This window comes from Neofelis nebulosa, chromosome 10, assembly GCF_028018385.1.
Source record: "Neofelis nebulosa isolate mNeoNeb1 chromosome 10, mNeoNeb1.pri, whole genome shotgun sequence".
In the NCBI taxonomy this organism is placed as follows: Eukaryota; Metazoa; Chordata; class Mammalia; order Carnivora; family Felidae; genus Neofelis; species Neofelis nebulosa.
The window spans coordinates 67,736,741-67,759,763 of NC_080791.1; the positions used below are offsets into that span (position 1 = coordinate 67,736,741).

Below are 23,023 nucleotides of genomic sequence, written 5' to 3' on the forward strand. Positions count from 1 at the left end.
CGAACCGTCTTAGCAACTGGAAGGAGGCATTTGCTGTAGGCCAGGGTCACTGCTGAGGGCCGGGGCGATGGACCGCTTTGGGAGGTGAGGAAGGTGATATCAAGATGGGGCAGTGTGGCCTAAAGCCTAAAGCCCAGCAGCTGACGCTCGGGGGCCAGCAGAAACCCTGCTTTCTTCAGGAATGCTGTCTCCAAAGGACGTATCAGCTGTGGGAGAGGCAGAAGGAGCCTTCTCTCTGGAGGTGACTGTGAGGTCACAGTGCCCCACTCGCCACCCTAGGCTTCACAAAGAAAGCGGGCTACAAGAACTCCAAGTTCAGAGGAACCAGGCAGGCAGCTCCACTGTGCACCAAATGACTGCAAAAGCCCTTTTCTTAATCAATAGTATTTTATTGTCAGTTATAAATATTTTCCATTTGTCCCCTATTTACAGTTGCAAAATAGTTTATGATATTATACCATCACCCACCATTCGGCACCTTTCTATAAACTCCATGAAAATTGAATAGGAAATAAAAAGCTCTTTTGGGGGGGTCCCGCTAACCTGGTTCCCCCAGACTCAAACAACCCCCCAGACAGCAGGCAGCATTGCAGCAGGTGCTACACAGTAGCAAAGGGACGGGCGGGGGCGGCTCCCAGCAGGGTCAGGACGCCAGGCTCCTCAGGACGTTGGTGATGCTCCAGTGCTGGCCTGAGCACCTCTGCAGCACCAGCTGGAAGCCAAACTCCGAGTCACTGTTCTCCTGCAGCTCCAGACAGCGCTTGGACTTGCGGTTCTGGATGGGGCCTCCCTGGGAGCCGGGGCAGAGAGTGGAGTCAGAGGCTATAGACGAAACAGGGGAATCTGGGGGGGACCTTGGGCCTAGAGTTATCGGTGGGTCCAGATGCCTGGGGTCCAGAGAGGCTACGGGAGGTGTGGGGGCCAGCATTCCCATGCAGCCTCAGGCTGCCCTTCTCTGATGTGTTGGTCTCCTCCCTGAGACCGAACATGTGCCTTGGTTTTCTTCACAGGGCCCTAGTTCTTCGTTAGGACGGAGACACCCTGCCCCAAATTCCATCCACTTGCTGGGGTGTGGCATGCTGGTTTGCTCCCATAGCTCCCACCCTGGGGGCCAGGCCCTGGTCCCCATAGGCATAGGCTGGGGTCCTGCTCTGAAAAGTCTAGTTCCTTGGGACTCCCCTCCCCATGACTGGCCTGAATTTGACCACCACCAGAGGCCCAGGACCTCCTGCTTTTAGGGTCCATGTACCCAAGTGGACCTCTAGAGTCATCAGTGTTGGTCTCCACCAAACTCAGTCTCCTGGATATGTCTCCTAGGCCACTGGGCTCCCTCGGCCCTGGGCATGCATGGTTTTCCCCCATGCTACTGATGTTCTAGAATGTTCTGTAGCCATGAACACTCAGTTTATGCCCAAAGCCTCTTGAAGGAAGAGAGGTGCTGCTCCCCAGAGTAGCCCCATGGCAGCAAAGAGGAGCCCACTAAGTTTTTATTTTAGTGAGGCCCTTGCAGAGCTCAGATACTCTGAGGCTGCTGGCTGTAAGTCTAAGCATCAGCCCGGACTATTTGAGTATCTTGGAGTTATACCAATTCTGCAGGCAGAATTGCTTGGGGTAGGTGGTGGTCCTTATAAGTACACTCTTTGGAGCTTAATGGCACTTGAGTAGATGTTCAAACTCACCTTCTCCCCAGAATCTACTCCTCTTGTGTTTACCACCTCAGTTATAAATATTTCCCATAAATAATTTCCCCCAAAAGCAATAGCCAGGCATTCGTGTGGGAGACCTGGGCATTCTCACTGACACCTCTGCCTCCTCCCCAGCATCTGATTAGGCACTAAGTCCTGCCAATTCCACATCCCTCTTGCCTGGTGACTGTCCCCTTATTGCTATCACATCACAACCCTGCCTGCGTTCAGGCCACCATCTTCTGTCCCCTGGACAACTGCATCAGCCTCCTAGGTGACCCCCCTCTGACCTCCAGAGGCAGGGAAGAGTGATGTCTCTGAAATGCATGTTTGGCCTAGAGGACAGAGCCCAAGTTCCTTAGCACAGGCCTTTCATGGCCTCATCTCCTCCCTCAGCCACCACACCTTTTGTGCAGCCACACCAAACTTCCTGCAGTTGTGTAAAGATTTCTGTATTATCAGGGTTCCTAGACATCAAGCAAGCCGTGTCCTGTGCTGGGGGTCCTTCTCCATGCTTCCGTAGCAGGCCAAGGCACAGTCACGTTTCAAGGCTAAGCTCCTGCTCCATTTCTTCCAGAAGCCTCCTTATCTCTCACCTCAGCCCCTCCCACCTCTTCTCCTCCAGGCCACCCAGCTGGCGAGGTGCTATTCACCCGTGTTTCCACCGTGTTTTCTCTATTCACCCAGCATGATTGAACGGTAGCGGAATTACTAGTTTCCTTGTCTCTCCCCCACCCTCCCATACTGACAGCTCTATGTCTTATCAATTTCTGTGCCCTCAGCATCCAGCCAAAAGCCTGGTACATAACAGATGATCAGTAAATGTTGGCGGTCATGACCTGCATAGGTGAGGAGGGATGGGTCTCAAGACAGGGCTGCTGTGTTTCACTCTGGAGTGGCCCTGAGCAGGCCTGGCAGCAGGGGGAGGGAGGCCCCTGCCTCTTTTGACTGCAGCCCACCCCCAGCTACATCCCATGCCCATTCCAGTGAACAGCATGCTGGGAGAGGAGACCACGAACTTCTTCTGAAAGGGGTCATCCCCAGTCAGCTACCACTATCCCCATGGTGACGGCTGACATCTCAGAGAACATGAAGACTCAGTTCTCACGGCGACCTAGGAAACTGGCAGTATTTACCGCGGTTGGACACACGCACCTCCGAGACCCAACACTCCCACACTAGGTCTGTACCTAGCACAAATGCGTGCACCAGAGACAAGCACCTGAGTGCTTTCTGCAACATCATTTGTAAAAGCTCCAATCTGGAAACAACCCAAATGCCCATCGATAGTAGAATGGATAAATAACTTGTGGTTAGTCACATAACGGAATATTGTACAGCATCGCAAATATACAAACTAGAGCTCCACTCAATATGAATAAACCTAACAAATATCACGTTAGCAGAAGAAGCCAGATAAAGAACACATATATAATTCCACTTATATACACCCCCCAAACAGGCAAAATAGGACCACGGTGTTAGAGCCAGGATGGGGGTTATCTTTAAGGAGGGGGAGGGGAAAATGATTGACAGGAAGCAAGAGAGGGGCTCCTGGGATGCTGATGGGATGCTATTTCCTGACCTGGCTGGTGGCAATACAGGTGTTTGCTTTGCTTTAAACCACTGAGTTGAACATTTACACTTTGTGCATGTTTCTGTATGTATGTGTGCTATTCTTCAATTAAACAATTAAGACAAAAAAGATGCAGCTCCCTCAGAAGTGACTTTGAACCGTGGGTGAAGGAGGCAGGTAGTGAGAGACTGGATGGCAAAGGGGATCGGGGGTCTGTCTGTGCGTGTGTTGGGGAGGAGGAAGAGAATTCCCAATTTCCAGTGGGTGGAAGATGGCCCAGCAAATTTCTTCTGGAATATTCAAGGGAAGAAAGCAGGTCTCTCCTGCTGTGCGCCTGAGGAGAGCCGTGACTCATTGCACCCAAGAGCAGAGAGACACCAGTGCAAAGAGGAAACCCAAACAGCAAGCTCATCTCTCACCCAGAGAGACACCGGCTGACTCAGGCCCTGAGGGGGCAGAGGAACAAGTGGCAGTGAGACAAGGGCTCAGAAAGGACCCTGCAGTCCGCATGTGGAGTTCACTCTGAAGGCCGACCCTCTTGCTCTAATCAGCAACCTGGGTGACCTCTACTTCGGCCTGGGGCCTCCAGCTTTGCTGGGCTTCCTCCAGGGGTGACTCACGTAGCCTCCTGAACCAGCACTTTCTTTCCCATGCTGCTCTGCCCAGGAGCATTCAACTCAAATCCTTGTCGTGGAGGCAACCAGCAACAGGCCCCAGACTGTCCCCCTGAGGTTCCCACACGTGGGTCTGCTCCCGCTTCTCCACCCTTTCCCTTCCAATAGGGGAAGGTAGGGCTCATGTCCTCCGAGTTCCATGCCTTTCTAGTTTAAACTTCCACAAGGAACTGGGCAACAATTTTGAATAATTTTTCCAACCCGCCTGCTCTCCTTTGGACAAACTCCAGTTATTCTGTGTCACTCAGAACTGACGGCCAAGCAGAGGGCCACCACCTCATTTCCACTGGACAACAGACTCCTTCAACACAGCCAATGAATCAGTGCTTTCGGTGGCCACGCCATGCTCCTGGGCTGACGACAGGTTGATAGCTTCAAGTAGTCCACTTGGAAGCTGTGGGACCCCATTCTGTCCCTCAAAAGCTGGACTTGCAGACCCAGAGACATCTCTTGTGTCACCTGCTCCAAGCAAGGCCAGCCCATGGCTCTGCCAGGCACAGGTTTCTGCCGTTTCTGTTGCCGTGGCCTGAGCGCACCTGTCGCCCACATCCGGGTTGGGCCGTGTCACTGCTGCTTCTTTGGCAGATGTGTGGCCAGGCTCCCCTGACCCTCCAACACTCCGTCAGCTGGCGGCATGCCAGACCCATGTCGCTAGGAGTGGAGCTCAGGCAGGGTGCGAATGAGACCAGCCCCACTCACTAATTCATGAGCTCTGCCGGCCTTTCTGGCAGTAAGATGGGAAGGGGCGGTGCTGACCTATGATGCTTCCTTCCTGGTTGTTAGCTGGTGGCCCTGGGTGAGCTGCTCTCCACTCTGGTTCCATTGTGTCTAGGACCAGATGGTAATTTCTTTCCTGACTACTGGAGGATGAGAGAAGGAGGAACGGGAAACCCTTCCATCAGCTATAAAACAACCAACGAGTGTGTATCAGGATGAGGGCTCCGGAAAAATTGCACAACAGGCAGAAAAGGGACCAGAGCAAGTGCCCATTCACTCTTCTGAAGATGGGCTTCTCAGAATCTCCTCAGGGGCTGGCCCGGGCCTGTGTGCCAGTGGCCGGGCTGCTTCTGTCAACCCTGGAATAAATGAACTTGGGGAAACTTGTCCAAAACAGAGAAGGCGCAGTCTCTCCTTTCCTGCTACCACTCAGGCACATTCTAAGCCTTTCACAGGGGCGCCTTGCCAAGCCCAAGAGAGGGAGGAGTGTCTCTGAGAAGGAAAGCATTCCTTCAGAGACTCAAATGTGACATTTCCCAGACCCCATCCTGGCCCTCAGGACCCTGGAGACAGGAAGTGTCGTGACCCTGGGGCAGAAGCAGCCAGTGTGGCCTCTGGGAAGGATGTGGAGGAAACAGAGCGAGGCCAAGAGCAGTGCTGTGAAGGAGACACAACCTCAGTGAGAGCATCAGGGCCTGTCAGGGAGGGTGAAGCAGGCAGTCAAGGAGAGCTTCCTCCCTAGAGGCTCCAAGAGGAGAATCTTCTAGAGCAGAAGAGTAAGGCCCGTGTGGAGGCCTCGCTGAGCAGCCCTGGTCAATGTCTTGGGAACATATCTGGGCTAGAGGAGGAGGAGGCAGGCCACTTTGGTGAGGGAGCTAGCACTGGCCACGGGTGCTGCCTCCCTCCTGTCCTCCTTCGCAGACCCCAGCCGCTCTCAGTGAATAATCTCTAGGCTCTCACCCTCTCTGGGCAGATTCCATCTACCACAATTGCAAAGGAGCCTTCCTTTCCTGCGGTCCATCCTTCCCTGGTGAGCTCAGCACACCCTGGGGAGCAGCCTGGTGCTGTGACTCTCCGTACCCCTCCCTGCAGGCTCTGCACTGAGATGGAACTAACAGCGGTTGCCACTGATTTTCCAGGCTCCCAGCACTGTGTCAAATGCTGCACATGCCCAGTCGCACATATTCCTCATGATAATAACCCTGAGGGGTGGAGATGGTAATTGTCCGCATTGTATAGAACTGGAGACTAGGGCTCAGAAAGGTTGGGACACGGGCCCAGGGTCACGTGGTCAGTAAGCGGTAGAGACAGGCTGGGGGCCCCTGCCCCATTCACTGTTCCTCACTAGCATGTGTAACTAGGCCCACCAAGTCATCTCTCCGGCCCCATGCCTGTCTCGAGGCAGCGGACTAGACTGAGCTCTGCGGGTGCCTCGATGTCTGGGGCAGAGGAAGGTCACCTTCGTGGGCTTCAGGGGCTCTGCGGAGCCAGTTTGGGCTAGTTCTTTTGAGGGCTCGCTGCAGACACATGATTCATCCATCTATTCATCCATCCATCAGATATTTAGTACCTACTGTGTGCCAGTTACTGTGTAACTCTAGGCCATGGAGATTCAGGAGTGACTAAACAGAAACAGATCTTTTTCTGTAGACAAAGACTGAGACTATATTCCAGGAGGGGGAGCAAACAGTTCTTTGGTGTGTTAGAGAGTGATCAGGCTGTGCACAAAAACGGACTGAATGCGAGCCCTTAAAATTCATACTGAAGTCCTACTCCCCACTGTGATGATATTTGGAGGTGGGGCCTCTGGGAGGTAATTAGGTCATGAGGGTGGAGCCCTCATGAATTGGATTAGTGCCCTTCTAAGAAGAGACGCAAGAGAGATGCCTGTCTCCCTCTGCCATGTGAGGACGCAGTGAGAAAGGGAACACCTGCAACCCAGGAAGAGGGTTCTCAGCAGACACTATCTGCTGGCACCTTGATCTTAGACCTCCCAGGCTTCAGAACTGTGAGAAATAAATGTTTGTTGTGTAAGCCACTCAGTCGATGGCCTTTGTGTTCTAGCCTGAACGGCCTCAGACAAACCAGGTAAGAGAGTGGGGCCGGCGGGAGGCAGGCAGAAGAAAGAGGTGGCCAGGGTGATCGTCAACAAGAAGGGGAGAGTTGAGTGAAGACACAAAGGGGGAGAGAAGGTGGCCTAGGTGGAATCTGGGGGTAGTCCTATGCCCCAGAGCAAGGCTCTCGCACCAGCAGAGGCCTGGTGTGTTCAGAGAACAGCACAAAGACCAGCGTGGAGGCCGTTGGGCAGTGCGGGCGTGGGGTAGGAGTAGGAGTTAAGGCCCAAGAGGTGAGGTAGGGGCAGGTTCTGTGAGGACTCAGTGAGGACTCACAGCCACTGAATGGACTTTGGCTTTTAATCTGGTAATAGGGCCATTGCAGGGTCAGACTGACATGCTAACCGGGCCACTCTGGCTGCTGTGTGAGGCATGGAGTGTTGGAGGAAGGAAGAAAGCAAGGATGCCTGTTTGCAGTCTCTTGTCCTCACAGCCCAGGCCCATCCAGCAGCCCCTGGGCCGGGCCCTGGGCTCTGAAGGGCTGGGGCTTGATGCAGATCCCCTGGCCAGCCCCGCCGTCCATGGAGAGCACAGTTCCTTGGTTTACCAGTCCAGTCATCGAAATTATTTGTGTAATACATACACCAACAGGATCTGGAAACACACAATACTTTTAATTAAAGAATTTAAATAAGGGCAATTAAACCTGGCAGGAGAGATGCCGCAGCACACAGAGAGCTTAATTGGAATGGAAACTGAAGTAAATATGGAAAGAGCATTACAAAAAATCGAAAGCTCAATGTATAGAATTAAGGAGGCTAATAATAATTCCTGGAGGTGCGTTCCCAGCCCCCAGCCTAGCTCTGGCTCCTTCTGGGCCTCTCTGGAGTAGTCACTTGGAAGGGCAAGACAGGCAGTGTGGGCGGAAGCAAAGGAAGAGGGGCTCTGCTCCTGGCCTTGCCTCTGGCTCTTCCCACCGGACCCTGGGTCAGCAGCTCAGCTGCCCTGGGCCTTAGGCTTCTCATTTGCAGAAGGCCCGGAGAGCTGTGGGGCACTCAGATTTGTGTCTTGCCATGGGGCACTGATGATGTGTAGAGTGGGGCTCGTGGAGCCGTGGTCCACTGTGTAGCTGACCCCAGATCACGCAGCATGCGCTTCCCCTCTGCTTCAGTTTCCCCAACTATGTGCCTGTGGCAGCTAGAAGTTTCCTAACTAGCCCAGTTCCTCCTGAGGGTGTAGGCTGGGTAAACAGATTAGGCAGAGTCCCCAGAGGGCTCGCTTATCACAGATCACTTCTGGGCCTGTGATGGGGCCCAGAAAATGCCTTGTTTGGTTCCCGGGGGCTGCTGCCTCTGGTGCTGCTTGCTGGCTACCACAAACAAGCTGTCGCCGTCTCAAGGAAGGGCTGGGCCTGGCTTGTCGCTTGCACTTGTGACCTCTGGAGCCTCTGGGCTGAGCTCAGGCTGGTCTCATGTTTACCACCAAAGCGTTTAGAGGAGGTTGTGTGGAGTGACTCCTGTATTCCAAAGTCTTCTCTGCTTATTTCAAAGCTCTCGTTCCACTTTCCAATTAATTTTCCATGGCCAAATGGCCCAGTGTGTCTTGGGCTTTAAGCACAGTGGGCTTGGGAGTTTCCAGGTTAAATAGTTAATGATTAGTAATCAAATACTTCAAAGCATGGGTGGGATGTTAGCACTAGTTAAAGAAACTCTGAGATTAAGTCTTTTCATAGAGGAAAGCGGTCTTTATGTATTATGAATATTCAACACTAGATTTATTCAAGAAGTACTCTGGCATTTATCTTTTTTAAAGGAGACTCACCAGTGCCTGAGTGAGAGTCTGCCTGGGATTTGCTCTGAAGGTCCACTGGACCAAAGATGGGGTAATGGCAATCTCAAGTGAGGAAAAAAAAAAAAGGGTGAAAGTGGGTTGTGGAGATAGCAGGGTGGCTGGAAGGAGTTCGCTGAGGTGGCAGGAATCCAGCCAGTTCACACACGTCAGTGACTGGTTGGCAGGGAGACCCTAGCCCCAAACTCCCACTGCAGCCATTCACTGGTTTTCTAGAAGCAAGACAAAGAAAGGAGCCATGGTATGGTGGTTTAAAGCATAGATCCCAGAGGCAAAATTCCTAGATTTGTTCTTGGACAAATTAATGTCTCTGTGCCTCAGTTTCCTCATCTGTAAAATGAGGATAATTAAAGTACCTACTAGCATTGTTGGGGGGAGTTAAATAATATTTATAAGGCAGTTACAATACTATCTGGCACATAGGAATCACCATGTAAATTCGGTAAATAATTTTTAAAATCTTCTTCGGTCTGAGTAGTGGGGATCTGAGCCATCACACCTGCTCCTGGCTCCTGATCTCTGTGGGATGAGCAGAGGGGGGGGTGCATGCTGACTGCCATAAACTAAACATCACAAACTTCCAGGGCCTATGCAAGGCTTTGTTAATCCATCAAAACTGGACAGTTCTACATTTGCCCCTTCATACGACACGGGAATGAAAAGGTGTTTTATTCCAGAGCCATAATGAAATACCAGATTATAGTCTTTTCAGTACAAAATGTTCCTGAAGTCGGACTTCCTGACGGCGACTGGGAATCGGAATGGGAGAAAGTCAAGGACTCCTCCTCCTTGAGTGTGGGGAAATCCTTTGGCAGAATTAGCCATGCTCCCTGGGAAATGTGCTCTGCAAATAGGTTCTTTTTTGAGTGGGTTACTCATCTTGCATCAAATTATCAAATTATACCCCACAAATCAGAGCCAATTATCCTGGACAGGCAGGCTTGGCTCTACACTCAGCTCTCTTCCGGGCAGTCTCCTCATACTCTCGAAAATTTCTTCTCTCCTGGCATTAATAGACATCTCTGTTGTTATCCGTGATGTCCCTCATGTGGAAAATGCATAAATGCTTTGCAGAGAACGAGGCAAGCATAGGGGCTCAGGTGTGGGGACAGCCTACCAGTGGGAACGCTGATCTATGTGTTCTTGGACCCCCAGATGGACCTTGCTAATGTTTCCATCAAAGGACTCAACAGCCAAGGGGAGTGACGGCAACCCCCACAGTATGAGAGCAGCATGAGATATAGTCTGGATACCCTGACGTTTCGTCAAAGCCTCCTGTTTTAAAAAATATTCATACAGGGGCTCCTGGGTGGCTCAGTCGGTTGGGCAACTGACTTCAGCTCAGGTCATGATCTCATGGTCTGTGGGTTCGAGCCCCGCGTTGGGCTCTGTGCTGACAGCTCAGAGCCTGGAGCCTGCTTCAGATACTGTGTCTCCCTCTCTCTTCTCCTCCCCCACTTGTGTTATATCAAAAATAAATACATACTAAAAAATTTTTAAAAATTCATACAAATTTGTGTTCACCCTGCTCTACGTAGTATGCATATTTGTTTTAGTATAAAGCATTTCCACCTCCTTCCTTCAAATCTGAAGTTATAGGAAGAAGTACATATTTACCGTATAATTTAGAGTACCTCACATAACACAGTTAGGATGCACCACCACCTAAAAGTGTTATTTGTAGGAACTAGGGATTTCTCCAGCTAAGCAGGGCCCTTTGACTATTATGCTGAAATGTCCTTTTGCAGTGTGCCCGCATGCTGGGAGTCATCAGTGGTAAACTTTTGTTCGTCTTACAGTCTCCCACAGACCTAGCTCAAGACCTGGTGCACAGGAGGCCTCTGGTTAGTTTTTGTGAATTTCTGAAAAAAAAAAAAATAACTGCTTCATTTGATTAACAGCACGTTGGGTGACTCCTCTGTCTCGTTTTCCATGAGGTGCTAGAGATGTTGGAAGTGTAAGACAGTCGTGCCCTCCCGTGTATTGGTTGATGGATGAGAGGAGCGTGGACTGACATAATGGAAAAACAGTTGCACACAGTGGGATAAAGATGGCCGTTGTGCAAGGAGTTCGGCTCATTTTCAAACTTGTGGCACTTTTTATTGAGGCAGGCCCAGGGAACTTTCCAGGTGGGGAAGCCCTCCTCAGGGCTTGCTGTCTAAATTTAGCTTAGAATTACAGAATTTTGGGTTTGGCAGGCCCTTCAAGCCATCCAGTGCAAATCCACTGAGAGCTGCAGAGCCTTAGATGGCCGGCTGCATGGTCCCCGGAGCCCCTGGCTCTTCCCTGAACTGCCAACCTCATGTCTGGACAACTTGGATTAGGAGAAAGCTGCTCTATAAACCGTCCCGGACTCGCCAGTCTTCCCTCAGAGCCAATAGGACAAGACTGCTTTCCTGTGGGTAGGGCAGCCCTTCAGCTTTGAGAAGGCAGAGCTAAGGTGCTTCTGGTCTTTCTGGTCCAACAGCCTGCAATTCCTTCAACCGTGCATTCAAATAGATACGTAGAATTTAAGGAAGTTGGACCTTAGAAGACACACATCATGTGGCAAGAATCCCTGTAAGAATATCTAAAGAGAGGGATGCAGCCCTTGTGTAACCATTCACAATAATGGTAATGGCGGAAGAGTGGCATCTCATTACCATGGAGAGGCAGTCTATCGCGTCACTTGGCAGGTCTGGCCACAAAGTTCTCTGTAGCAACTTGATATTTGCTTACTCCCTCTCCTTCTATTGGCATGGGGCTCATTGACTAAATGCCTCTTTCACTAACCTTTCATCACCAAATCCCAGAATCCCCCCAAATCTCAGTATGTAGGGTACTCTCAGAAGACTGAAAGTCCTATAATTTATAGGTAACACTTTAGGAGAGTCTTTAAACCAGGAGGAGTCACAAGCTGGAAAAGTCACAGAAGGCAATGACTACTATTTCCCGTGTTCACAAAATTTCTTCATGTGCTGATGTGGGAAATGCTGGCTATCTAGAGACAGGTGCGTCACTTGAGAGGGACAACTCTGGCTGCCCTGTTCTTCGGACAGAAACCCAGAGCCTAGAGTGGTCCTGGGTTAATAATACCCCTTCACAATTCCCTCCTTTTCATCCATCAGTACTTCCAACAGACTGATACAGTCTCTCTCAAAATCATCCCCCCGCCCAGCTGCCTGGACCCACGCCCTCATGGCAATTGAGTCTGCCCCATCTCTCATGGGAATGATGGAACAGCCCCCTAACTTGCTTCCATGTCTCTTTTTTTCTAATCTACCCTGAACTCTACTACCAGAGGGGTTCAGACCCCATCGTGGCAATCCACTGCTTAAAACTTCCTCCGGTTCCTCCCTCTGCTTTTAAGGTGAAATCCAACTTGTTGGCCTGGCTTTCACCGATCACCACTATCTGCACCCAAACTGACCCTTATGTCTGAGCTCTCTCATGCCTCTTTGGAGGTTCCAAATTCCACCCATACCAACACTGGATTTGCATTCTTCAGACATACTCTGTTTTTTCTTGCCTTTGCCCAGGCTGAGCCTCTACATGGGATGTTCTCCCTTTTTACACCTGGGAACTGTCCTACAACTTTCAAGATCCAGATCAAACAAGTCTCGAATGTGAAGCCATCCTTGAGCCTGACAACCCCAGGGTCCCAGAACATCATACATCCCTCATTTCTGGTCTCATCATGCATTTTATTGCGTGTTTATATGCTCATGAGCTCCTCCAGGGCAGAGGCTGGCTCTGTTTCATATCTGCATCCCTCCTGCCCAACCCCCATGCTCAATAAATGTTTGATGAATAACTGAAGGAAAGAATGTTCATCATCAGAAAATTGCTCATCAGAGCCCTGTACATCAGTGTTGCCAAGAGATGTTTCATCAAATGTGGTTTCTCAGTGTCAGTATCTAATGCTGTCCTGATTCATCCTGAAGCATCAGAAATGCAGAAGTGCTTGCAGGGGATAGAAGACAGGCATTTTATTTGTTAAACAGAAAATCAGAGTATGAGATGGAACACTAAGATATGCAAATGCCTATCTTCTTTGTAGGAGAACCTGAGAGAATCGTGCTGGATTATTTTGAAATTAATTCAGCCTGAGTGTCTGTGGAGTTTAAATGCAGCCCTCAGGAGAGTAAATAATGCAGAATGTGAAACCGGAAAGGAGATTGGAGATGCACCAGTAAAAGCTCCTTTCAGCCCAACTTCTGCACCAGATCATTCTAGTTGGTAGGATACCCATGTAATTTGCAAAGATTAAAACCTGTTGCAAGAAAAGTAGCCCAAGAACACGATTTAATCACGTAAGAGGCTTCCAGCTTCCTCTGGCCTTGTCAACAGTAGTTCCTAACCAGCGAGAGCTTGTGGACAGATTCCGGTTGCTTGATAAACATCAATCATTTTGCATTAAACAAAAAATTCACATATGTTAATCTTTAAATATCAGGCAAGAGTGGCTGCTCTGAGTTTGCAAATGAGGGATTTAAAAATATTATTTCCAAACAGTTCCCCTTGGTAGAAAGATCAAAGATGTGACTGCCAAACCACCCTGGGAGTTAATTAGATATATATGTAAGTGGCTGAAAATTGCCCAGGGTCCAGGATTCCACATTCCAATATGGCCTGCTTTGCCGGTCACTGTGTCCTTTCAAGTAGGAACCACATGGGGCTGCCTGTTCAAGGCCATGTGCTGAGATGAGAAAAGGAAAGAGCTAGATTTGGGGGTGTCTTTGCCTTGAGTATGTCCATTTTAGGGGGGGATATTCCTTTCTCTAACCCCGGTCAGGGACGGACAGATGAGATGAAGGCCAGCCAGGGGCACCCAGGCATCTGGGACTGGAGATGGAGAGAGGAGTCACTTCAGCCTGAGACCTTGGGGGCATGTCTGTCTATGAGGGTTGGAAACAGGCGGAGGTGCCTGTGTGTGGGGCTGGGATATGAAGCAGCCTGTGTTTGGATGCAACCAGCCTGTTTGAACTCCGGCTCCATCCTTCAGGCCCTATGATCTTGGCCAGGTCACTTCATCTCGTTTTGTCCCAACTGGGATGGAGTTGCTATGTTTATGAACACTGCACTTCATGAGGTTGGACACAGCGGAGCTGAGGAGCTCTGTGTCCCTGGTGGTTCCGGACCTCCTCGGAGGAGCAAGGCTTCCAAAGAGGCCAGGGAGCTCACTTCAGTTCAACAACACTCATATCCTGGTGACACCAAGTCTCTAGCGTGGCAGGTGCGTGGCTGGGCTATGACCTCCAGGGGCTATTCCGGGGCTGCCCGGGGCCGCTTTCCCTCCTCCCCGTGAGTTGAAGCAGCATGTTCAACTATTAGAGGACTCCCAGCCACACGTGTCAATCTGCCTGACCCACAACCACCAGAAGCTGGGCATCTCGGTTCAGCCTCAGACCTTGCCCTGAGAGGAGATCTCGGTGGCCAGGCAGGGCCATAAGGACCCTGGGGCCACTCACAGAGGAGAGGGAGGAGGGAACAGCTAAATGTTCAGACTGCATTTCTGCCTCCTGCTGGCTTTTCTTCCTGCCTCTCTCCCCCTTCTAGAAGCTCCCCTTCCCATTCAGCCTCACAACCTCTGCCACAGGGGCATTCAAAAGCCCACACCTACACATGCCAGTCCCCTGCCGCACATCTTCCTGCCCACAGGCTCAAGTCCAGGCTCATGTGCAGCTACTCCCCGCCCCCTGTGCCGTCCAGGCCCCACCACCCCTGACTATCCGCAGCTCTCTGAACATAGCCGGGGTTTGATGCTTCACAGCTTCTGTACATGCTGTTCCCTTTCCCTGGAATGCCCTTCACTATCTTCATATGGAGCACACTCCTACACATTCTTCAAGGTTCAAGCTAAGTGCTCTCTCTTCTGAAAAGCCAGCAGCCCTGGTCTGGCTCCCTACCCGCCATCTTCCTGGACAGTTTCTTCAACATTCCCAGGAGGAAGCTGAGCTCACGGGCCCAGCAGGCTTGGCTGAAGGCAGCAGAGAATGGCCTGATGTAAGCCCCTGCCCAGCCTCCCTAGATGGTATGATGTCCACTTCACCCCAGCAAAGTCAGCCCCACTCACCTCCACAGGGATATGTGTCCATTTCCCTCTGTTGCCTCCAGTCTGCAGGCCGATTTTGCACCTAGCCTGAGCTGGGAAACACCAGCCAGCAAGCATACATCCAGCCTTCCTCCCTGACCACATGCCTCCAGCCCTCTCTCTGCCTGAGGAGAAATACAGTCCCATCCCGTGTCACTCAGGGCTAGACACCTGGCAGGGGACAGTGACAAAGGCTACCGCTGGGCAGAGTGTGGGGTCAGAAAAGGTGCTTCAGTGAGAGAGAGGGAGGCGGGAGGAAGATGTGCCCTGTATTCTCAAACCTCAGCCCTGACCCTGACCTTCTTCTCGGTGGCCACTACTAAGTAAAAAGGAGAACCTGAAATAGTTCGCGGATAGTACCCAACATGAACACGTTGGGCACGTTATTTACCGTCTTTGTGTCTCATTTGCCTCATGGTACCTACATGCAGCTGTTTGGAGGAATAAATAAGCGAATACATGCCCCGTGCTTAGAAGTTCTGGCACAGAGTAAGCACTGTATGAAGGCTGGCTGCCATTCTTACTGGGACAGAATATTACAGTTCACCACACAGGGAGGAGCACGGCAGGAGCCACCAGTCCTGGTGCACCATATTCCCTCTCGTGGAGCCCCATATATTATGCAGGCCCAGCCGGGACTCGGAGCTGCCCCACACATCTCCCACCTGCCCTTGGAAGTGCTCCCAGTTGGCTCCCTGTGCTGCTCCCCAGCCATCTGCTTTTCCTGGGGGGTCACAAAGCCCTTGTCTGGACTCCTGCTTTCCGAGTAGCCCTTAAATCTATGGCCTTATTTCGAACTCAGTATTGACCTTCCTCACTCATTCAGGACCCAATTCAGTCCTCTGGATGCACACACCCAGATCACGGATCAAAGGTTCCCCTACCCGTAGAATATGATGCAGCCGGGACCTGCCCTGCCCACCCTCACCACCACCTCCCCCCGCCCCCCCCCCCTCCCCCCCACCACGGGGAGAGTAACTGCCAGTCCCTTCCAGTGCCCACCAGCTTCCTCCTCCCCAGGGCAGCAGCAGCTTGCTGGAAGGCTGAGTCAGGGTCTCTTCTACTCGGTCCTTCTACTCGGAAAGGGAATATACCTATTCCCTTTCTGACTTCCCTGGAAGCTTCCACCATATACAGTCCTCTGATGCCTTAGAAGCCCATGGGCCCCCTCACTTCCTGTTCTGAACACTTCCGCTGCACTGCCTGGGAGGTGGGTGTCCCTACCTATGGGGGAAAACTGGCCCTAACTTAGTGGAATCCTGGGGGTTGGGAGCCTCTGGGCTGAGGCCCAGGTCCTCTTCAAAGCTGAATCATGGTGGGCCATCCCAACTGGGCATCTTGATCCTCGGACATCATTTTGTAACTGGGCTAATGGAGAGCAGGAAGTCAAATATGGGCCTCAGAACTGATGGAGGCTTAATACGGGACTGCTTCCTGTTCACCATTGTACACACTGCCCTTTGAGGAAGCCTCCTCCCCTAGAGTGAGCCCGTTCTGGGAGGAAGGCAAAGCACGGCACAGACCAGAGGTGCCTCGGCACTGTCTATACCTGGGACACTGGGCTTCATCCCAGGAGATAGGGCGTGTGGAGAGGAAATGTGAAAGTTTAAAGACAGAGAGGCCTAAATCTAACTCCCAGCACTGATCCTTACTGTGTGACTTTGGGCACATGACTTCCCTCTCTGAGCCTATCTCCATGTATCTACAAATTAAACAAAATGATAATAAAACAATAATAACCACAACAATTCCCCTTTTAGCGCCAATATCAGGAGGCAATAAGCTAATGTACATAAAATGTCTGGCACATAGTCAGTGCCCAGTAAATCCCGGGAGTCCCAGCCTCCCTGTTGCCACCATGTCCCTTTCCTCCCTGTCTCTTCCCACATGCTCCCTGGCCCCTTAGACCTTCTCCCCCCTCTGCTTTCCTGCTGCCCTTCATGGGGGCTCTGGGGCTGTTACCTGAGAGAACTGCCAGTGAAGCTTCATTCTCTTGGCTTTGGCATAACTGCACTCGATGAGCCGTGGCCGACTGTTGACATCCACCAGGCACCGGTTGTCATCATCGTCGACCGTGGGGCTCAGGATGCCCACGTGGATCTGCTGACTGCTCGTGTAGTACACGTTCTGGGGGTGGGGGAAGAATGTGGTTAAAATGCAGTGGCCAGAGAGATGGGGGGTGGCCAGTGGGGATTCTCCCTGGCAGCTAGCGAAGAGAGCACAGTCCAGCGGTCTTCGAGTTATTTTCTACTGCGACGGGCAAGAAGAGGAAACCCTTTAACATCACGATCCAGGATAGTATCTGGTCCACATGTGTAACTGAAACAAAATTTTCAGGAAATAAAACTTATTCTTACCATATGCAATGCAATCTGATATCTTCTATTCTATTCTTTCAGTGAAAAGCATTGGTCATAACCTTTCAAATAGATTTCACCACCCACAGTTTAAAAAGTATGGCTTGAATCCATTATTTGCAGGCTTGCTGACTTCTCCCTCCATAAATAACTTGTGCAAGATACTGTGGTTGGCCAGTAGATAAAGAGAAAAGACCTGTGCCATGCCTTAGGGAGTTCAGAGTCCTATAAAACATAATTTCCATCTAGACTAAGACTGTGTAGACCAAGGATTGGCAAACTTTTTCTTAAAGGGCCAGGTGGCAAGTAATTTTGGCTTTGCAGTGTGTTGGGAAGTCCTGAAGACCACTCCCAGGTTTGAAGATTTGATAGGGCTCACAAGACTCAGCACATATTTGTACTCACAGCTGTGAATTATTTTAACAAAAGGATACAAATCATATTGGCAAAGGGAAAAGGCACCTGGGGCAAAGCCTGGGGGAAACCAGGTGGAAGTTTCCAAAGGTACTCTCCTAGTGGTCACAAGGATACACTTAATTCCCCCCAGCAAGGAGCTGAGACAACACGTGTGAGATGTTTTCTACCTGGAAAGTTCTTAGAGACTCAGCTGGGCTTTTTTATCAGGGCTGGTCACGTACACAGCCTCTGCCTGGCACATACCAAAATTCCAGATTCCCAGAAGGAAAGCACATGTTAGCACAAACTGTACATTGCCTGTACAGTCTGGTTAGGCATAGTGAACCACTCTTATAGATCTGGGGATGGTGGGAACCTCCTGAAATCCAAGTTCCAAGTAGGCCTTTCAAAGGACAGCAGTCAGCCCCACTGTGTTAACTCTTTTCTGCACAGAAGGCCATACAGTCTGAAAACTCAACTCTGCCATTGTAGCATGAACACAGCCACAGACAATATGTGAATGAATGGCTGTTAGGAGAATGCTTCAATTACAAAAATAAGGGCTGTGCCATGGGCTGTAGTTTACTGGCTCTGGTCTAGGAGAAAGCCACAAGACCCTTGGCCTTCCAAGTTTCCAGTCTCTTCCTTCAACCTTCAGTCATGGTTCCAAAGAAAAGGGCTCTGAGGGAGAAGTCATAAGGTTCTGTGAGTTTTTCTCTTCATATTACTAAAGAAATGAACACCCCCACTTATGATTAGACCCCAGGGGCAAATTGAGATACTACATTTCTTTGCTTTAGGTTAGAGTTCAGGGTGAGCCCTCTTGTTATCTTCATATATTAAAACATTCTTACTGGTAAATATTTTTGATTAATTCCAAAAGAGAATATAAAGATTTCTTGTTTTAGTAGAAGAGGGATTATATATATATTATATATATTAATGTATTATATATGTATATTATGTATATATTTTAATGTTTATTTTTAAGAGCACAGGCGGGGGAAGGGCAGAGAGAGGGGGAGACACAGAATCTGAAGCAGCAGGGCTTGAACCCATGAACCACGAGATCATGACCTGAGCTGAAGTCGGACACTTAACTGACTGAGCCACCCAGGCACCCGACATCATTAGAAGAGGGACTTTTAAACATGAGTGTGGGACATAAAAGGGATTGTGGGGTGAGAAGGGCAGTGCAGGGAAGGTAGGTAAGGAGTGGTCCTTGGGGGCATGTTCTTTCTGACCTTTGGAAGTCCAAGGAGGGCATGGAGAGGCAGGTAGGATCACCCTTCAGACATAAGAAGATCCTCAGGCCAGTGTATCAGTCAAGGCCCTAACTGGAAATATATGGCACACTCAAGGTGGGGGAATCCAAAGAGGGTATAATAAAGGCACAGGTCTCAATGATGTGGGTAGGATGTAAGGCAACCATAGGGATAGTATAATTCCCTGAGAATAATAACATGGAGCTATTACCACTCCTAGACCCCAAGGGATGAGAGAAGAGAGAAGTTACCAGAATCTGTAAAAGTCATCTAGAGAGGGTTGACTTGCAAGAAGGCTTCAGGGAGGGAGGGGTTTGATGAGTGGTGGTGAATAAATAACCCAACTTTACTCTCCCCCCTCCTCACTTGGTTCTCCTGCTGGGTCAGCCCATTGGCAGAACCCTGCTGGAAGCCAAACAACATGGGAGCCCATTGAAACATTCCATAAAGTCAGTGTCCTAGAGTAGAAGGAAAGGATGGAGAGTGGATCTGGAGAGACAAAGAGAAGACACTCATTACAGGAAGGATGCACTCTCTCAAATCATCTTACAAGTTATCAGATTTGGGAATCCATGGAAATAGGCATTTAACTACTGAGATGACTGATTCTTCCCATAATAGAGGCGACCAAAGTTCTGAGCAGAGGCCAAATGTAGAAGGCCTGGCTCCAGCGTGGACATGTGACCAGAACACAGGGGCAAGAGGGTCCTATTCAGAACCCATATTGAGTGAGAGACCCTCCAGTGGGTGGTCTGGATTTCCAGTTCACCACTAAGGAAAGCCAATGACCTGCTGTGGCTTCCAGTTTTTTGGAGGTGAGGGAGAATATGATGACTGGTCAGATTTACGAATTTAAATAGATGCTGGTAGACATCTCATTCCTCCATCCACCCACCATCCATCCATTCATCTGTCTGTCCAACAACAATCTCTAAGTTGAGATCTGAGGATAATAGAGATGAGAAAGCTATGGTCCCTGTCCTGGATGATCCAAGAGCCAAGCTGGGGAAACTAACGTTTCAGGAAATAATGGCTCTAATCACACTAAAATGAACATTGTCTGTGCTTCCTCCATTCACCTAATCCAACTCTCGCTCCTTTGAAAATAGAAATAAAAACACCACTTCCTGAAAGCCTTCCATGAATATGCAAAAGCATGGGGCCTCTCAGCCTGCCACCTGAGCCTCTCTCCAAAAAGTGCAGAGCTGCTCATGACGTTGGGTTGAATGCCCCACGCTCTCTCCTCAGGACAGAGTGTAGCTCTCAGTCACCCTGTTTATCAGGACCCAGATTTCCCGAGGCTTGGCAGTGTGGGCTGCCTGACAAGGACAGCTAGGAAGCTAGTGACTGCCATCCTTCTTTCATTGCTGTCACCAGGGCCTGACTCTGGTCTCCGGGGCAGGTTGTAGAGACACAAGCGGCTGTGCAGGTAATAGCTGAAATCAGTTTTATTCACTTAGCTGCTCTGAAGTGTTTGGGGGAGACGCTTGGAGAGGCACGCGTGCGGTTCCTATCTGGCACAGCTGTCACATAACAGGGACAGACAGTTGTTATTTAAAAGCAAACACCAAAGTGCATCTTGAGTGGTGTCACCATGAAGCCTGCAGAACAGAGAGAGAGATTCGGCAGAGGACGCTCTCAAGTGGTCCCTTGGGCACCTCAGAAGTCCAGCCAGCAGTGGATTGAATCGGTAAACGGCCTGAACACAAACGAGGGGCACCAGTTTCATACAAGATGCCCCACTTTTGGTACCAGCAGGCCCAGGAAGCACCGCTACACTTTCTGAATAACGGGGAGCCCGGAAGCTTTAAGCAAGCAAGGACCTAGAACCGTGGTTCTCAGGGAGGGGTGGTTTTGCCTACCAGGGCATATCGGGCGATGTCTGGGGACATCTGTGGTTGTCATGAGAACAGGGGAGGGACGCTGCTACTGGCATCCAGGCGGTAGAGGTCAGGGACACTCGCTGCTCGACATCCTACCCCGTACCCAACAGCCCCCCAACAGCGAAGAATGACCCGATCCCGGATGCGCAAGAATGCTGCTGTTGAAAACCCCTGCCTTAGGTGGCTAATAACGAAAGCTGAGATGTTTGTAGTTCCTACTCTGTGCCAGACTCAAAGTCATTTGCATGCTTTATCCCACTGAATCCTAAAACAACTCTGAGGAGGGCGCCGCTGTCGCCCCCATCTTGTAGATGAGGAAACTGAGGCACAGGAAATTAAGTAAAAGTCCTACAGGTGGAGAGCAGTAGCTGAGATTCAAACTGAGGCAGTCTGACCCCAGAGCCACACCTGTGACTTTTTACCTCGCCCGCCTACCTACCTCCCTTGGGTCAGGGCAGCTCTAGCAGCCGGCCCAAGGGGGAGAGGCCAGGAGGCTGGCTTGGGAAGCTTCCCCTGTGATCCATGTGAGCCTGCACTGAGGAAGCAGCAGAGGGCTGGGGGCGCCTGTGGTACAAGAGGGTACAAAGCGCTTAGCCATTTTGGGATGAGCACTGGGTGTTGTATGGAAACCAATTTGACAATAAACTTCATATATCGAAAAAACCAAAAAAACAAAAAAGCAAAAAACCAAAAACCAAGTGCTTAGCCACATTCCTCCAGTAACTCCCCAGTTAGCAGCAGAGGGGGAGCTCCATCCTGCCCGGGGATGTTTTACAAACCCCGGGGGCATAGAAACAATAGTCTGACCCCTTGGCTACTCCCCAGCTGCAAACTATTAACTCCGCTCACTCTTCAAGCAGCCCCATGAGGCCTGAGGCAGGCCTTCAAACCTGAGCCGGCACTTCCTTCTTTTTTTGTTTTTAATATGAAATTTATTGTCAAATTGGTTTCCATACAACACCCAGTGCTCATCCCAACAGGTGCCCTCCTCAATGCCCATCACCCACTTTCCCCTCCCTCCCACCCCCCATCAACCCTCAGTTTGTTCTCAGTATTTAAGAGTCTCTTATGGTTTGCCTCCCCCACCCTAACTTTTTTTCCCCTTCCCCTCCCCCATGGTCTTCTGTTGAGTTTCTCAGGATCCACAGAAGAGTGAAAACATATGGCGTCTTTCTCTGTATGACTTATTTCACTTAGCATCACACTCTCCAGTTCCATCCACGTTGCTACAAAAGGCCATATTTCATTCTTTCCTATTGCCAAGTAGTATCCCATTGTATATATAAACCCAAACTTCTTTATCCATTCATTAATTGATGGACATTTAGCTCTTTCCAAAATTATGGAACGGGCACTTCTTTCTGATGCTTGGAAGGAAAAGGGAAAAAGCACATGCAGGGTGACAGAACAGACACATCCCGTGTCTTGGGGCTCACACCAGTGGCATTTGCCTCTCCCTCAGGCCAGGGGCAGGAGTCATGACTAATAGCGAAGCCGGCCAGCCCGCCAGGGAGCCCATTGGGTGCACACTCCTGCCCTCAGGGCCACAGAGCCAAGGCCAGGCAAACACCCCCAGGGCTGGAGGTCCATCTTGCTCTGTCACTATATCTCCTGGACAAGCAAGGGCTCCCACCCTGACCACTGTCAGCTGTCCTCAGCATCCCTTCCCTACCCGGCAGGCATGGAGGTGGGACCTGCCTGTACTAGAGACTGAGCTATGGCCTTTTATAAGATCTGCCCTCCACCCCTATTAAACGGCACCTCCCTGACAGAAACTGCCACTGGCAGCCGAAACTTCTCCGGAAGGCAGGTGGGAGAAGAGAAGAAACATACGTTTGTGCACCTATATGCCAGGCCCTCTGCAGGGTACTTTCCGTATCTGCGGTCACCTTCCAGTTGTAAGGATAAGGAAACTGAGGCTAAGAGGCTGTAAACACTTTGCCAGAGGCAAAGGCAGGCAGGTGCTCTCTCCCCCCTGCCTGGGGGAGGCTCCTGGGGAAGGCAGAGACCTTGGCAATTCAGTGCCTTCACCCCACTCTCGGGTCGACCACCCCAGATGGTCTCATCTCCCCCAGCCCTCAGCAGGGCCTCCCCAGAGCAGAGGCCAAGACGGGCAGAGGGAGAGGGACGAGGGTCTCCCAGGCAAGTCAGGAACATGGAGCAAAATGGGGTTGGTTAAATGACTTAATAATATGGTTTCAAGGTGCAAAAGAAGTCCCAGCTCCCTTCCAAACAAAGGCCAGGTGGATTTTGAGCAGCTTTATTTCCTTCATTAAGTGATGTTTCCTTGGCAACACTGCCGGGCCTACTGAGTGGCTGCCCTTGAAAAATAAGGTAAGGTAGAGACATTGAAAGACACGGGGCAGCAGTGGTGGTATTTGGCTGAAAACTCCCTCAGCCTAAAGGGTGGTGGTGAGGGGATGGAAGGCAGAGAGTCATTGTGGGACACTCTTTACAAGAGGTTCTAGAACCTACCACAGGGAGAAAACTTTATT

The 23,023-nt window shown here is 50.6% G+C and overlaps 1 protein-coding gene across 2 annotated transcripts in view; it reads right to left on the reverse strand.

The window, feature by feature from the left end:
- Positions 1–368: 368 nt before the first annotated feature.
- GALNT18 (polypeptide N-acetylgalactosaminyltransferase 18) overlaps positions 369–23,023 on the reverse strand; it is a 351,823-nt gene continuing 329,168 nt past the window's right edge. For both annotated transcript variants that reach the window (XM_058688252.1, XM_058688250.1), the window contains 2 exons: positions 16,590–16,754; positions 369–790 (listed from right to left, as the gene is read on the reverse strand). In XM_058688252.1, the coding sequence (XP_058544235.1) occupies positions 644–790; positions 16,590–16,754 (312 nt within the window). In that variant the 3' untranslated portion in view covers positions 369–643. The remainder of the gene's footprint in view (positions 791–16,589; positions 16,755–23,023) is intronic.